The 16,791-nt window shown below is 35.5% G+C and overlaps 2 protein-coding genes across 2 annotated transcripts; one reads left to right on the forward strand and one right to left on the reverse strand.

The window, feature by feature from the left end:
- The first annotated feature begins 267 nt into the window (after positions 1 to 267).
- On the forward strand, positions 268 to 9,583 carry LOC120625435 (cytochrome P450 6B5-like). The gene is made up of 5 exons (XM_039892502.1): positions 268 to 1,388; positions 1,769 to 2,022; positions 6,556 to 7,306; positions 7,782 to 8,035; positions 9,344 to 9,583. The coding sequence occupies exons 1-5, from the start codon at positions 277 to 279 to the stop codon at positions 9,508 to 9,510; spliced, it is 2,538 nt and encodes an 845-aa protein (XP_039748436.1). The 5' UTR covers positions 268 to 276; the 3' UTR covers positions 9,511 to 9,583.
- Positions 9,584 to 10,127: 544 nt separating this feature from the next.
- LOC120625437 (translin) lies at positions 10,128 to 14,681 on the reverse strand. The gene is made up of 7 exons (XM_039892503.1): positions 14,510 to 14,681; positions 14,228 to 14,315; positions 13,333 to 13,429; positions 13,065 to 13,180; positions 11,946 to 12,028; positions 11,420 to 11,511; positions 10,128 to 10,335 (listed from the first exon to the last, which is right to left on the reverse strand). Exons 1-7 carry the CDS (start codon positions 14,585 to 14,587, stop codon positions 10,170 to 10,172), a joined length of 720 nt encoding a protein of 239 aa, XP_039748437.1. The 5' UTR covers positions 14,588 to 14,681; the 3' UTR covers positions 10,128 to 10,169.
- Between the last annotated feature and the right edge of the window lie 2,110 nt (positions 14,682 to 16,791).

Below are 16,791 nucleotides of genomic sequence, written 5' to 3' on the forward strand. Positions count from 1 at the left end.
TGGGGGTTGGGAGGATGTATGAGAGACCCGGGTTTATTAAATTTTAGGATATTAAAATTCAGGGTAGGGGCGGGGAATCAATGAATTTCTAGGGAATAGGTCAAATAGCTGATTTCATAATTTTCATGTAATGCGACTTATCTGAATGCAAATAAAAACACAGGTTTAAAGTACGTTTTATAATCTTAATTATTATGTTAAGTAAACAAATCATTATCAGATGATAAAACAGAGAGTAAATGCTCATTTACCGGCGCTACACTCTTACCTGTCAAGATGTTCACATTAGTACTGGTTGTATTGTTAGTTATAGCAATTTACTTTTACGGAACACGAAACTTTGATTATTGGAAGAAAAGGGGAGTGAAATACGAAGAACCTTTGTTCTTTTTCGGCGGCAATATCAAAAGTTATATTGATAATGTCAGTTTTTCCGAGCGCTTCGCAGCACTACACCGAGCGTACCCTAATGAAAAATTTGTCGGCCTCTTCGAAGGAAGCCGCCCATCGATCCTTATCAGGGACCCTGAGTTGATAAAACATGTTCTCATGACGGACTTTCGACACTTTCATCGCCGTGGAATAAGTTTGAACAAGTTGGTCACGGATCCTTTAATGAAGAATTTGTTTACCGTGGACGGTGATATTTGGAAATTGATGAGGCAAAAGTTAACATCCGCTTTTTCTACCAGTAAGCTGAAAGCTATGTTCCCACTTATAGTTGAAACAACGGAAAAGTTGACACAGATCGCGAATGAATACGCAGAGTCAAACGACGAAGTTGATGTGCGTGAACTAATGGCGAGGTACACTACAGATTTCGTCGGCGCGTGTGGATTCGGCATCGACTCCCAGGCTTTGAATGAAACTGATTCAGATTTTCGTCGATTAGGTAAGCGTATCTTCAGTCCAACAATTCGAGATCACTTTGTGAATCTCATGAAATCAATGTTCCCGGAAACATTCAGGAATGTGCGTTTCTTCGCCCCCGAAATAGAGGAGAAGACATTTTCGATTGTACGACAAATAATGGCTCAGAGAAACTATAAACCTTGTGGTAGGAACGACTTCATTGATTTAATGTTAGAGTTAAAGCAGAAAAAGAAAATTGTTGGGGAGTCAATAGAAAAACGGAACGTGGATGGTACTCCTGAACTTGTTGAATTTGATCTGGATGACCAGTTGCTTGCAGCGCAAGTCTTCATATTCTTCGCTGCAGGGTTCGAAACTTCTTCGTCTGCCAGCAGTTTTCTTCTTCACATGCTGGCGTTCCACCCGGAAGCGCAGGAACGTTGCCGGAAAGAAGTAGATGAAGTTCTTAACAACTATGATGGGAAGCTTTGTTATGATGCTGTAAAAGATATGAAATACTTGGAAATGGCTTTTAAGTGAGTATCATAATCATCAATATCATTATTAGCCTATTAAAGTCCCAATCCTAGGCACAGGCTTCCTCCGCCTTATGAGATGATACTCACCACGATACTCCAATGCGGGATAGCAGGCTTAAACGATTACTATCACGTGTTAGAGATAGTAGTAGTGGACCAACGACTTGCCGTGCTCTTTGAGGCACGAGGTTGTGGACAACGCCAATTATCTCTCTATAATTATATATCTCTGAAGTAGATCTAGGTATTAGCGAGTTCAAACAATTGAAATAAACTCTTCATGTTCATTATTAGTAGGTTCTTGTTGTTCTTGGTAGTACGTCTTTTGTGTTTTTATTTTAAAGATATACAGAGAAATAGAATTATTTCCTTTTCAGGGAAGGTTTGCGACTACTGCCATCGCCTGGTTATTTACTAAGATTAACGTGTGACAAATACCACATCCCAGGAACAGATGTAACGATAGACGAAGGGACTTCGGTGGTGATATCCGTGGAGGCTTTATGTTCTGATGAACGGTACTTCGAGGATCCAGAGACTTTCAACCCTGAGAGATTTCACCCTGACAATATCAGGAATATTGAGAAATGTGTTTATATGCCTTTCGGAGATGGCCCCCGGGCGTGCATAGGTGAGCTTGTTCTTTATTCTCAGTGATAGATGGCTCCGCTAATAACTTACCAGCTTGATGCACTGTATTCGGTAGGTCTTCGTGCTTGAAGACTCATCGGCGACCTCATCGTTTTATTATCGTCATAAGATATGACAACCGCTTAAGGACCTCCCGGGTTATCACGAGTAATAAGGAAATTTACAGTATCAGAATATTGTCTGGTCTGTTCTGATGGGAGGTTTTGAACGTAGATAGTTAGAACGTAGTTACCACTATACCGACACAGATGTATGTACCCATAGCAAAGCGATCTAGTGTTTCGAATAGCATAGAACAACCTAATACCTATAACGTCCATACTCATAACAGGTTAGCTAGCTACCATATTTGACTCCATTACAACTTACCTCTAAGTTAGACTGCAATCAAGACTTTACTTGTAACAAAAACACTGGCCTTTAGTACTTCGATCTAAAAATAAGACCGCAAATCATGTTTCTTGTAAATAAATCACAACTAACATAGAATAAAATCCATAAAATAAAACTACATTTTTGACTTATACTAACTTACGTATTTCAAAGTGTTCTAAGAGAATATTTCATTGGACCGCTTGGCGGCACGTCTTTTTAGTGGTAATTAACTAGCGACGGCTGAGGGCTCTCACAAGACCAGGCCAGAGAAAATCTGAAATTAGAAATTCCAAATTGAACCGGTGATAGCTCAGTGGGTAGGACTTCGACTTCAAGTTCGGTGGGCCGAGTACAAATCCCAGCATGCACTTCTAACTTTCCTAAGTAACGTGAGTTTTAACTAATTAAATTATCACTTACTTCAACAGTAAAGGAAAACATCGTGTGGAAACGTGCAAACCTGAGTATTCTTCATAATGTTCTCAAAGGCGTGTGGAGTTCACCAACCCGCACTGAGCCAGCCCCGGCCTTACTCCCTTCTTATTATGGAAGGAGACCCGTACCCTGTAGTGGGCTGGTAATGGGTTGATATGATGATGATGGTAAATTGCAAATTGCCCCTGCTAGGAATCGAACTCGGGACCTTCCACATATAAGATCACAGCGTTCACCGCTGCGCTACGAAGATAGTCATGTTGCTTTTTTCAACGCTCAAGAATATCGTAATAGCTGCTGCTGCGGATTTGTGAAAGTAAACTCATATAACCTTAGGAAGATTGAATTCGAATTCGTCGGTCTCGGTTATTATCACTTATTTGTGGAATAACGTAGTCATCGTTAAAGCCAACCAACTCGCATTGCATGCACCAGCGTTTTGGGCCTTTGCCCTATAGCCCTCCCTCCAGAGGAGGCCTGTGCCCAGCGATCGGCGTTGATAGGCTGAGGACGATGGTTATGATAAATTATAAATAATAAATAAATATACTACGACAATACACACATCGCCATCTAGCCCGAAAGTAAGCGTAACTTGCGTTATGGGTACTGATGGGTATAGCTGATGAATATTTTTTTATGAATATAATACAGATAAATACTTATAATACACAGATAAACACCCAGACACTGAAAAACATTCAAGTTCATCACACAAACATTTTCCAGTTGTGGGAATCGAACCCAAGACCTTGGACTCAGAAAGCAGGGTTGCTGCCCACTGCGCCACTCGGCCGTCAGTCATCAATTTTCTTTTCCAGGAGAACGCATGGGTGCTATGCAGACAATGGCAGGAGTGGCAGCCATTTTGAAAAATTTCAATGTGACACCATCTCGTAATTCGCTCCGGAGACCACGGATCGATCCGAAATCGATAATCGTTCAATCTATCATCGGTGGATTGCCTTTAGCACTTACGCAAAGGCAAAAAATATGAAATAAGAAAAAAGTTTATAATATTAGTTTTACAAAGCAATAATACAATAGGAATTTGTAATTACTGAACTTTATCTGGTCTGGCCTGGTGCAAGACTTCGGTCGCCAAGTGACTAACACCCATATTCTAAGTCTTAACCTCTAAACCCACGACTCAAACTCAATCGAGAAACCCCTAAGAAATGACTTGCAGGAAACTCAAGTTTGGTATTCATATTTGTCAGTGGGAGGAAATGATAAGTATCCTTGAATGAGTGACTCAATATCGGCGACGAATGAGAGCGGTCACATAAATAAACAAATCAGATAGTCTCGTTACCTACGACTTGAAAGGAACACCTATGTTTGGCGCAAAAAATATGGATAATATTTGTTTTGCTTGAAAACAAAAATGTTTCGCTCAGTGTTGTGTTGTGTTGAGTTACTAATTGTTACAGCAATTAAGTTTACTAGTTTGGAATGGACGCGATAAGTTTTCTAACGAAATTGAAACGATTTGTTGACCTCTTGTAAGTTCTTTCTGAAAAGTTAGTATGTAGGCTTGCAAAACTCTTTAACATTTGATAGCTTGGTTATTGAAGATGGTTTAAGGCTATTTATAATCACGCTACACTACTACTTTTGGAGCCGCGCGAACGAACTAAAAGTGTAGGTGACCCGATGGTGTGTACTACACAGTAGATAAAAGTTTGTGTACAAAAAATTTACTTATCAGAAGGCGTACGCGAACGATACAGCGAGGACCGCTAGTATTCAATAAACTTATGAAAATACATTTTTAAATATGGTATGATATGATATGCTACGATCCAGCGTAGAAGCCAACCTACCGTCATAGACCACATCGCCACTTATTACGAGGCATGATATTATAATCAAGGGTCTAATTGTAACAAAAATATTGGTCTTTAGTACCTAGATCTAAAAATAAGTCCACAAAGCCAAAAAACAAGTGGGCACAAAATATGAATCCGGCCGTGGGTAGTTCAAAATTTCGCGCCAACATTTTTCGCGGTGGCCTTAGCCATCTTTTGTCATACTTTATATATAAATAATCTAATCTCTTTTCAGTTTACATACCTGCGGTATAGACTGGGTGGCTTATGTGGTTCATGTGTTTATAATTATTTTTTAATTTTTAAGCCTGTCAATATGTTGTTTATTTAACTGATCATGGAGTGATGTGATTACTGATTAACTTGTAAATTTTTATTTAACGGGTCATTCGGATGGTTCTGAAACGGTAAATTCGTTGTACCTACAGCAGTCTGTGTACGTACTTTTGAAAACTTTTTTGGTCTTATTCCAGAAATTAAAAATAATCAGCCATAATCGTTTATCATTATTATATTAGAATAGCCTACCTACGTCATTTTTTAGTTCGGTCCAAACGTCATAGATCGTAGTTATTTCGGTACAAATGTAAACAAAATAGTTACCTATATAGATTTTTTGCTCTCTTGCAAGGGTTTTAGTAACAAATGGTAAAACTGAACTACTTATACGCTGCGAAATGGTACGCTTCTCACCTATTCGTATTTTGGCAACAATTTAATCCGATCGTACCTACTAATTGGTACAAAAAATGAACCATGCTAAAAAGGGACATAAAGTTAGTGCTATCTGCATAATATGGATTGTGAAAGGTACACATAATATGATTTCTGGCGTTGACTTTATGCTTTTATAATAAGACTCCCCTAAAGTAATTTTTTGTTGAACACATGTTGAGCTTTCAATTTTTTTATTACAGGTTCGTTACTAGTATACCTACCTATAGAAATGATAAATTTCTTAATGAAAAGGTTGCTTAGAAGCAGCCAGCAAGTCGAATCTGCAGTCATCTTTTACAAGATAGAAAAACGAAAGTTTAAATTGTGAACTGTTATTTTTGGAAAAGCTAAGCTTAACTAAGCTAGCTGAGCTAAGCTGAGTCTGTATGTTGCCAACTTCTTGTTAGAATATGACTACCAAATCCGTGGTCACTACAAACATATAGCTTTGAAATTTAAACAGCGCTGTTAGAGTAAGCCTACTTAAAATAAATGAATTTCTTTCGATTATGATCGATAATCTAAGTATATCTACTCGAAAGGAATACTTGTGATCATTCTTACGTAGTTATTCTGTTGATTATTGAACTTTATACCAAAATTTAAAAAAATGTGTTTTTAATTTTCATTGCACAAATGAGGCTAAAGTAGAATTTAGATTGAAATGAATTTTGAACTATAAACACTTAATTTATAACAATCCGCTTATGTATTAAATCACTATCAAATCATTACTCGTTTATCAGTAATTGATAACACAGAAGTAAAGTTTACAAAGTGCAAGTGCGCGAAAATGATTTCGTTAATGTTAATTGTTTTATTAGTGATTGTTTTATACTTCTACGGGACAAGGAATTTTGCTTACTGGAAGAAGAGGGGAGTGAAGTACGAAACGCCAATAGTATTCTTCGGCGGCATCATAAACAATTTCATAGAAAACATCAGCCCTTCCGAACGTCTATCAAATCTATATAGAGCGCATCCAGATGAGAAAATAGTTGGTCTCTTCGAAGGGAATAAACCTTTTGTACTTGTTAGAGATCCGGATATAATTAAACATATATTAACAACAGACTTCAAATATTTTCATCGCAGGGGTATGAATTTGTCAAATCATTTCACTGAGCCGTTAATGATGAATTTGTTTTTTGTAGACGACGATGTTTGGAAACTTTTGAGACAAAATCTAACTTCCGCGTTCTCCAGTGCTAAACTTAAGGCTATGTTTCCACTAATTGTTGAAAGAGCAGATAAATTAACACAGATAGCAAAAGAATCAGCTGAGTTTCAAGACGAAATTGATGTTCGTGAACTAATGGCGAGGTATACTACAGATTTTATTGGCGCATGTGGATTTGGCATCGATTCCCAAGCTTTGAATGAGGAAAACTCTGATTTCCGTAAACTAGGAAAGCGTATATTTAAACGTAATTTACGTGATGTCTTCGTGGCTCTTTTAATGGCTATGTTTCCAGAAACGTTTAAAAATCTTCACTTATTTGCACCTGAGATTGAAGAGAAAACTTTTTCAATCGTTGGGCAGATTATGGCGCAGAGAGACTACAAACCATCTGGGAGGAATGACTTTATTGATTTGTTATTGGAGTTGAGACAGAAAGGTAAAATTGTCGGAGAATCAATCGTGAAGCGGAAGCCTGATGGCAGTCCTGAAACTGTTGAATTGGAGTTGAATGACAAAGTGCTCGCAGCACAAGCATTTATATTCTTCGCTGCTGGCTTCGAGACTTCCTCAGCAGCCAGTAGCTTTCTTCTCCATATGCTCGCATACCATCCGGAGATTCAAGAAAAATGCCGCAATGAAGTAGATGCTGTTCTAAAGAGTTATGATGGAAAACTTTGCTATGACGCAGTCAAAGATATGAAATATTTGGAAATGGCTTTCAAGTAAAGTATTTTCAGTAGTCTTTATTCTTAGGCTGTTAATTTTCCTTCTACTGGGTAGAAGCCTCCTATCCTTTAAGACACATTTAGAAATTAAAAATCTCCTTTTAGCTCCAGTGTGGGTGTATATACCTACTATATTGCGTTTACTATCACAATATGTTGATGATGATTTAGGAGATACTGGGGTTGGACAGCAAGCATCCAACTCCGTCTAGTATGTGAATGTCTTGATAGTTTTTTTTGTGAATGTTAAACTAATGGTGACTTAAAAACTTCTAAGAAGTTTTGATTTCATAAGGCAGCAGTTTCCATAATTTTTTTTACATCTTGACCAGAGCTTGCCTGCATTCTGACCTGTTGGTAAGTGATGATTCAGCACAAGGTAGAGCGTACTAGCTTAGATGTTTATTCATTTTCAACTCGAGGGACGAAATAAGGGCGTTGCAGTATCTTAACAAGCCACTTTATTTTTCAGAGAAAGCATGCGCTGCTTGCTGTCTCCAGGTTTCTTATTAAGAGTGACATGTACCAAGTACCCCATCCCAGGGACTGATGTCGTTTTAGAGGAAGGGATGCGGGTGGTAATCTCTTTGGATGGCTTGTGTTCTGATCAACAGTACTTCAAGGAACCGGAAGAGTTCAGACCGGAGAGATTCCATCCGGATAATATTGGGAAAATCAAGAAATTCACGTACATGCCTTTTGGAGAAGGACCTCGAGCGTGTATAGGTTAGTGTAATTAGTATTAATAAACGAGATGACATGGTCACCTCTCTTATTTTATTCCTATTTAAAGTAGGCATCTCTTGGTAATTTTCATTCTAGCACAGCACTGCACAGTACTCTTGCTCCTCCTACTCTATGTAGGTACGGAAAGTAATTTATTGGATGGATCTGCAAAGTACCAGTTTGGAGCTTTAGACTCAGTGGATTGCCGAGCTAGAAGAATTGTTGGCTCGATTTGCTTCTTCTTATTGTGCCTCTCTACTACTGGAAGATAGACTTCAGCGAACTTCTCGCGGTTTTGCGCCGTGATTTTTAACCTCTTCCAACCCGCCGTTTGCCCTCTACTTCGTCCATCATTATCAGTTGGAGCAGTTGGTATCGCTTCTGTCAGACAATTCGCTACTACAAGGAAAACTTAAGTTTACAGCATCAACGCAATGTTGCCTACTAAACGTTTCTTAACAGAAAAACACATTAATATTTATTTGCCAGATCCTAGTATCACCATAAAGCCTCGTGAGCCCTAGTCGAACATGGTAACTAGTTATAAAATGGACCAATTATCATGTTAGTATAATCTTTTCATATTATATAACAAGGTCCCCCGCCGCGTCTGTCTGTCTGGGCTCAAAAAACTGAACAACTAACAAACGGATTTTTATACAGTTTTCACTAATAACAGAGTGAATCATGCGGAATGTTTTAGGGTGTATTTTATAATGGTAAATTGGCTGAAATATAAAAATGTTTGTTAAAGATGCCCTAACGACTTGGAGCTTTACGGCGTACACCGCAAAATTGAATGATGATACATAAAAATAAAGTACTATATGTTTAAAATCTAAGTCGCGAAGCTAAATGTCTAACTGTTATAGTCACAATAACCGCTTTTTGAAAGACGGTGGCATTCCTATCATGATATTAATCTTTATCCAAATAAATAGTTACACAATTAATATTTATTCTGTACCTGCAAATTCCTTTTTAAAATATTCAAATTGGACTTAACCTGGACCCGGTAAGTGATGCTGCAATTAGGTTCTTCGTTTTTTAAGATAATCATAACCTGTAATAACAGATTTGGTGCAGACGACGTTGCGCGGGTCAGCTAGTACAATAATGTGTAATGAGTAGCTACTGTAAAGTAATTCAACACTTCACACTGCTTGCGTGCCGGTACTCTCGTTGAGTATGCAAAGAAGTTGGCTCAACATATTCATTACCTACCTACACATAATATAGTAGTATTAGTATCTGAGTATTTCCTCAGAGTATACATAAACAATTTATTCTCAGAGTATTTCTTTTCAGGTGAGCGTATGGGCGTTATGCAGTCGTTGGCGGGAGTGGCAACCATTTTGAGGAGTTTCACAGTGGCGCCGTCTCGTAGTTCGCTGCGAAAACCGCGAATCGATCCAAAATCGATGATCGTTCAAACTATACTTGGTGGATTACCTCTAGCACTTAGGCAAAGATAGATATATGTGTTTAAAATGCTAGTTGTAAGCGAATACTAAGCCGATGTGGTATTACAGTATCCAATATAATGAATGACATACTTTTATTCCACAACTTTTCCTTGAGATTTAGATAAATTGTACAAAGTTGTCATAAGAAAGTTTTGACAACAATATATAATGGTCAAACAGGGTCACGGCAACAGAAAAATGGTTAGTATCCAGGATATTAAAAAATTACTTAACACACACGCACGTTCATTTGAAATTACTATTTTTTTTTTTTTTAGTTATTTGCCATTATTAGTTGGTTGCCATTATTTTTATAAAAACATTAATATGTGATTATTTCTCCAAATCGAGTATTAGGCGGAGATCCTATTAATGGGGGTACAAACAGGTTCAGGGTATGGGCTCAATATAACTCCCATACACCTAACAGATTAGCCTGCTGCCATCTTTGAATACATCACCACTTACCACCAAATTGTGAGAATGCAGCTAAGGGCTAATTAGTAGTGGAATAAAACAAAATTGTTTTATTAAATTTAATTTTACTTCATATGTTCCAGTAATTTTTTTGTATGTAGAAACCAAAACCAGAAGTAAGTAGTTCCAACGGAAACAAATAAAACAAATTATTGTTTATAGTTTTATTTAATAATGAAATGAAATTTTAACTATGAGTCAGTCTTTACATCTGAAGTTTCCGGTGCATCCTGTGCTTCCGGTTTGGGTAACAGTCCCCGGATGGAAAGATCGTAGACTACCTCCTCTATCTTTTTCACGTCGTATTTGAGCGCATCGAACCTCTTGCGCAAGTGATCGTTCTTCAGATTTAATAATCTGTGAAAAAAATATCAATTATTACCACGAGAGAGGATTTTTTTGCAAATTTATTGACGCCATTTTTATAATGACTAAAAAATAATAACAACATACATACAAAAAATATCAGTTTATAATATGTAATTATGTTTTTATTTTATAACTTAACACACTTTCATTCCACTTCTTTCTTTTCTATTTAAAAAAAAACTTTACATAAAGTTATGACAAGTTAGAATAAGTAAGAGTACGAAAGTAATATGCTTTGCTTTCTTATTTTGAAGATCCGGAATAAATTTTGAGTAAAATCAAATAAAAAATGATCCATTTTAGTTTGCATCCTCACTTAACATCAGGTGCAAATGGAGCCAAGCGTTAAACTTTTAAGAATGCGATGGTTGGGAGTTGAAAGGTAAATGATTCTGACCGCTTATGATTAGGGCTTAATCAAGCTATAGCCCACTTAGTATGACCTTTTTTAGCCTTGAAAACAAATTGACTGGTAACTCAATGTACTCCTTGCAGGATGTGATAGGTGAGCTCATATATTAGAAATAGTAATTTGTATGTTTTGTGTCATAGACATTTTTTGAGCAAGACAACATTTTTTATTGTATGTAATTTTTTTAAATAAATAAATTTGAATTGGCGCATAGCTAACGTTTTAAAATATTTTTGGAATTTTGGAATTTCCGAAAGATATAAAGAAACACTTTATTGCACGCAACACATTAAACAATACAGATAACACAAAATAACAAGAATAAGAAATAAATTGAAAAAGTAGGCATTCAAAGGCTTGCATAATGCTGCAAGGATCTCCTACAGGGAACCTTGGTATGTCAGAACCTGTGGCAAGTTTAAGTTACAAAATAAATTTAAATGAAATACAGTTTTTTTTTTTTTTACTAATTAAAAAATGACTTATGTCAAATTCTGGATGATTCCTTAAGAAATCTTGAGGACTAGTTGTCACATTTTAGTTCACCAATCACTTTCTGCAAGGAATTTTGTATTACCAGTAAGCCATGTATTTAAAAGAAAGTCAAATTACACCTACACCCTATAAGAGAGCTATTACATAAGCTGATATTTAACATACCTAAAGCCGGCATTTAGCTCCATAACGAACTTGGAAATCTGCAAAGGTTTCTCGTAATCCCCGCGGGTTACTGAGTTGACTGCCAAACGTGCCTGTACAAATAGACATACCTTACGATTGTGACAATATGACTGGATTCAAGTTCAGTATTTTTTTGATGATTGAGGAAATATCGATAATAATTGATAATAAGTTAAAAAAAACTCGGTAAAGTCTTAATAATACATAGTTTAAATAAAATAAAAATTATTTTGAAAGTTTTAATAAATAATAAAAAAATGACCATAATGTTATTTTTAAAGCTATAGACGGTATATCTATTTAGGAAATTTTGGAGAATCATATACAACAGAAAACCATTTAGTTAGAAATATTTTAAATATAACACATCAAAAAAGAGTCACATGGTACTCAATCCTGCATAGGTACTCAACCCTTAAAATGACAATTTATTTGCTCCAAAATTACTTTTGTGGATAAGGCGTAGCCATTGTAATAAAAAAAAATTCAAAGACTGTATAGTTACCAATTCTGAACACAGATTCAGTAGACCAACCAAGTAGTCTTCAATGTCCAGATGAAAACCAGCCTTTTGTTCCACTGCACTTACTGTAACGGTAAATAAGATGATAATAATAATAATAATGATTTTGAGATGCCTTACTATAGGTACGACCCAGCGTCAGTTCTTGAAAATAGCAGTGCATTGCTCTACTGGGATCGAACGATTATCACTGACAAGTATATTACAGCTAATAGACCTGATATAGTGCTAGTCGATCGATCAGTGCGCCGTGCAATAATTGTTGACATAACTATTCCACATGACGATAATCTGGTGAAAGCTGAAAAGGAAAAAGTATCTAAATACTTGGACCTTGCTCACGAGATTACCGCCATGTGGAATGTTGAGTCGACCGTTGTTGTTCCGATAGTCGTTTCAGTCAATGGTCTTCTCGCGAAAAGCTTCGACCAACATCTCAAGAAGCTTTTGCTTGGTTGTTGGATCAAGGGTCGGATACAGAAGGCAGTAGTCCTTGAAACGGCGCGTATGGTGAGGAGGTTTCTCACTCTGGAGCCCTGACCACCGGTTGCTTGGGCATTCAAAAGCCCCGCAAGCGGAGGGTGGAAGTTTTTTGTTATAAATTTTTAATAGTGTTTTTTAATTTATTCTTAAGCATTGTTAATAATTTAAAAAAAAAAGAAAAATAATAAATGATAGAAATAATAATAATAATTTTAACATTTACTGCCCTACTCTATTGCTATTCCATCACTAAATAATTATAACTTCATCAAATAACTTAATGATATGGCAATTGGCTGCAAACTGCCTTATTCTATGCAATTCCAACAATGTTCACCTATGCATAATAAATTTTAAAATCCTACTGGACAGTTCAGATTTTAATTTAACATTAATTCATTGTAAAGTCAACATCTCCTGAGGATGCTGAGGTGTAGCAAAATGTGCATAGAGAGTACATTGCCAAAGAATAAAGATTGAAGAAATTATAAATTGCACCATACTGATTCTCCTGCTTTTAGTGTTAATAATATAGATAAACATATAAAGACATGAGAACTTCCTCCTTTTTTAGTTTTTTAAAAATAAACTTAGTTTTGTGTAATAATTGGAACTCACTGCCTAAAACAGCTGCAACTGTATCATGCGTGGCCAGGATTCCTTTTTCCAACCATATTGTCAGAGAGATGAGAAAGCAGTACCTTTGCGTCATGTATCGCCAATGGTCTTGATACCTAGAATCAATAAGTAGGTCAGTTAATTATAAAATAAAAAAGATAAATTACTTTTTAAGATTTTATAAGATACTACCATCATAAAAAAACAGTAAAATACTTTACTACACTGTCAGGACAAATTAAACAGTAAACCAATCATTATACCATACTTATAGTAATCCGTGGGGGGTACAACTTCCTTCAGTTTACCATATCCCTCATTAGCCTTCTCAAACAGCTGGCGAGCTTTCAAGCACGCTGGTGATACTGCAACATGAAGTCTAATTTATAATGTCACTATTGAGAAATTCTTGGTAATTTATTCAGCGAGATAATAATGGAAGCAGGCAATACTTCGCTCAAGTCGCAGTCAAGTTTGCAGGCAATATACAATTGGAAAGAACATCAAAATTTTGAACACAACTCAACGGGATGCTGCATGTGTAGAGTGTATCTGTAGTGGTGTTAAGTATGAAGTTATAAGTAGCAACATGCAGAATTGTCCAGATGAAGCAGGATAATAAAGGACATGTCATTAATTGTATTTAAGAGGTAAGTTATTCAACGAAAAATCATTTGGCAAGGAAAATGAGATGGTTTCTCAAACATAAGCAGCGTTTGATTGCTAAGCAACAATCTCATCGCCTACTGAAAAACTGTTTGCAAATAAAAGTTCTTCGTGTCTTAACTGAAAGATCAGAAAATATAGTTTAAAGAGGTTTGTTTACCACAGAATAAACACAAATGTAGCGAAAAAACACTAATATTATAAATGCCAATATGAGTTTGTTTTTTTACATTTTTACTTCCTACTTGATTGATCATTATATTGTCAGGGCTGCCGAAATAAAGTCAAATCTTTTATACAGATTAGGACTTAAGAAACCTATTATTGTGTTCGCAAAGTATGGAAAAATTATAAAAATTGCAAACCCATTATACAAGCTACGCTTACTGTGCGTGTGCTACATGTGTGTTGTCGTAGATCTTTTTTTATTTACAAAATTCTACATTATTACGAGCATCAATATCTATCTAGTGAATTAAAACAACATTATTACTTACTTCCGGCCTCATTATGGTGAATAACTTGCAGAACTGTTGTTATTTCTCGAGATATTTGATCCACTTCTTTACAAATGTTGCGGATAACCTAACAATGTAAAGTTATCGTTAAATATTAGAGAAACAGTATAAAGTGCAAGCCAAATAGAATTCCCACGTAACTTGTATTATTTGTAAATAGCATCGTATGTAGTTACCGGTGCGAATTGAAAAGAACTTGATTGTTTTTGCCGACATTTGCAAATCGTTGCTTTTTATTGCGATGTTTAAAACTATACTTACTTCGCGAACCTCTTGTTCTTCCTCTAAGCTCTTTTGGAATCCACTAAAAATTGAATTAATAACGAGATTCCCACTCATTTTGATTTATTTAAACAATGGATGAAATAAAAACAATTCTTTCCAACAATTCTGAAATCACAGCACAGAATCACAGACGTGAGACAGAAATAATCGGAAATAATGTAGGGATGTAAAAATAAAAATCGATTTTGTAGAAGTAAAAATTTTAAGGCGTGATTTTATTTTTATGAATAATCGATTAATAATCGTTTTTTTATAATCGTTCAATCAATTATTACTGATTTTTCATCTTCAACCCCCAACATTAAGTTTGCTTTTTTTTAACCCAGAACCCGGAACGCGAACTGCCAATGAACACTCTCCACAATATTACACTAACGCTCTATGATATATGAGAGTTCAGTTTGATCAAACATTCACTAGATGGAGTCAACGAACTGTACTATTTTACCAACATTTGGTTGATATGCAAACTATGGAGGGTAGAGGTAAGGAGAGTCATCTGTGTATATGAAAAAGTGTCGTCAAAATGTATTAAATTAGGATGGCGCCACATTTGCATCAGGGTAACTCTTAAAAGAAGCGCCAAATATAAATATTGTTAGAGTAGGCTTGAAAAATAAACAAGGAAGTATGGAGATACAAGGAAGTAAGGTTATATTTACCACAATATTTTGTACAACGTAAGTTGTTGAAATTCTCAATAATTAACTACTTTAGTCGATAATGACATTAAATTTTTTAACTCGGCATACTTCAATTCATCTACGATTGCTACATTCATACCATACCCTGTGCATCCACCAGCGCCATTGTGGAGGATTTTTGAACTGTTATTTAGCGCAACAACTGGACACTTTTTCAACTTTTCTCCCATATAAGATGACTCTCCTTACCTCTACCCTCCATAATGCAAACCAAATGTTGTGAAATGATTTTTTGGTGAACAGTGAAACTTTATTTTTTAAACAAGCTATTATTCCTAAACTCGTCTACGGATTTTTAGTTTTTGAATAATTTAATTTGCTTTTATTTACTTGAATAATTTAATTTTGTTGATTTATGTGAAAAACATTTTAATTTCAACTTTTTAACATTTGATTGTTCTTATAACTTTAATTTGTGTTGATTATATAAGAAATTACTATTTCTATTGTTGATATACTATTTATGGCGTTTATTTTAAAATCAATGGGCAAATTAGGAAAAAAGCAATAAATATAACCAAATCGATTATTTTCTGAAGAAAAATCGATTATTTATGTACAGTGTTTCATCCCTAAAAAAACGTTGCTTCCACAGACCATGAAACCAATAAACTAAGTGTTTTTTAAAGTGTCTTTAATCACTTTGTTTCTTATTTGTTGCTGTTGTCAAATATGATACGAACTAAATTCAAAACCCTCAATTTTGAAGTGAAAACTTCTTTAGCGGCGTTGAGCACTTTTTCTGTAATGGGTATAAAATCTTAAACTCGCGTCAGGACACGTGACCTGATCGAAAAAGCGTAAGACGGATTTGTCAAAACTACTATTGATGCGGTCTTTATTAGACATTTAAATAGGTTCGAATCAAAACTGTTCGTTTCTTACTTCAGCTACCATAAACCTATCGTATCAGTTTTAGAGATTGGCGATGATAGTTCTGGTAATGATGATGGTGAAAAAGTCGTTGAAATTATGGATGAAAGTTGATTTTTCGGAGATAAACTTTTTAATGTAAAATAATTGTAATAGTTTTAAAGTGTTAAATTTTTAATGTAATATAAATTGTCATGTTTGTGTACGATAGCGCAATAAATGAATATTGTATTCTACCACATAAATGATAGTACTTTTATACTGATAAAGCAATTGGTGCAAAATTATTCCCTAACCATTCCAAAATATCAAACATGCTCAACGTTAATTAATAATCAAGTTTTCACTTCTGCCGGCACTCCCGGAGTGCAACCCGTCTTTTTTTCTTTTAACCAGGGCTGACCGGAAAAAAAATCAAACCGGTTTGGGTCTTAAGCCCTGGTATTGGATTCATTTCGGTTTCGTTAAATTAAATTGTCAAACTGATTGAATATAACCAGTTTAACAAACTTTAATTTCAGTTATTTTTGTTATTTACTGCGATCGCCGATTTTTTTTTGTAATTTATTTTACGGCCATGGGATTGGGTGCCTAAGTAATTTTTGTTCCTAAAATTAAGCTTTTTCAAATTAAATATCTTGATTTATAAAAAATCAAGATATTTAATTTTGTTCTTTGCAG

This window comes from Pararge aegeria, chromosome 7 (assembly GCF_905163445.1).
Source record: "Pararge aegeria chromosome 7, ilParAegt1.1, whole genome shotgun sequence".
Classification (NCBI taxonomy): domain Eukaryota; kingdom Metazoa; phylum Arthropoda; class Insecta; order Lepidoptera; family Nymphalidae; genus Pararge; species Pararge aegeria.

Coding starts and splice junctions, on each gene's coding strand:
- LOC120625435 (XM_039892502.1), top strand. CDS start 277: ATGTTCACATTAGTACTGGTTGTATTGTTAGTTATAGCAATTTACTTT. Junction 7,307..7,781: donor TATTTGGAAATGGCTTTCAA/GTAAAGTATTTT, acceptor TTTATTTTTCAG/AGAAAGCATGCGCTGCTTGC. Junction 8,036..9,343: donor AGGACCTCGAGCGTGTATAG/GTTAGTGTAATT, acceptor ATTTCTTTTCAG/GTGAGCGTATGGGCGTTATG.
- LOC120625437 (XM_039892503.1), bottom strand. CDS start 14,587: ATGAGTGGGAATCTCGTTATTAATTCAATTTTTAGTGGATTCCAAAAG. Junction 11,512..11,945: donor TGAATCTGTGTTCAGAATTG/GTAACTATACAG, acceptor CTATTTGTACAG/GCACGTTTGGCAGTCAACTC. Junction 10,336..11,419: donor GAGCTAAATGCCGGCTTTAG/GTATGTTAAATA, acceptor TTTTTTTCACAG/ATTATTAAATCTGAAGAACG.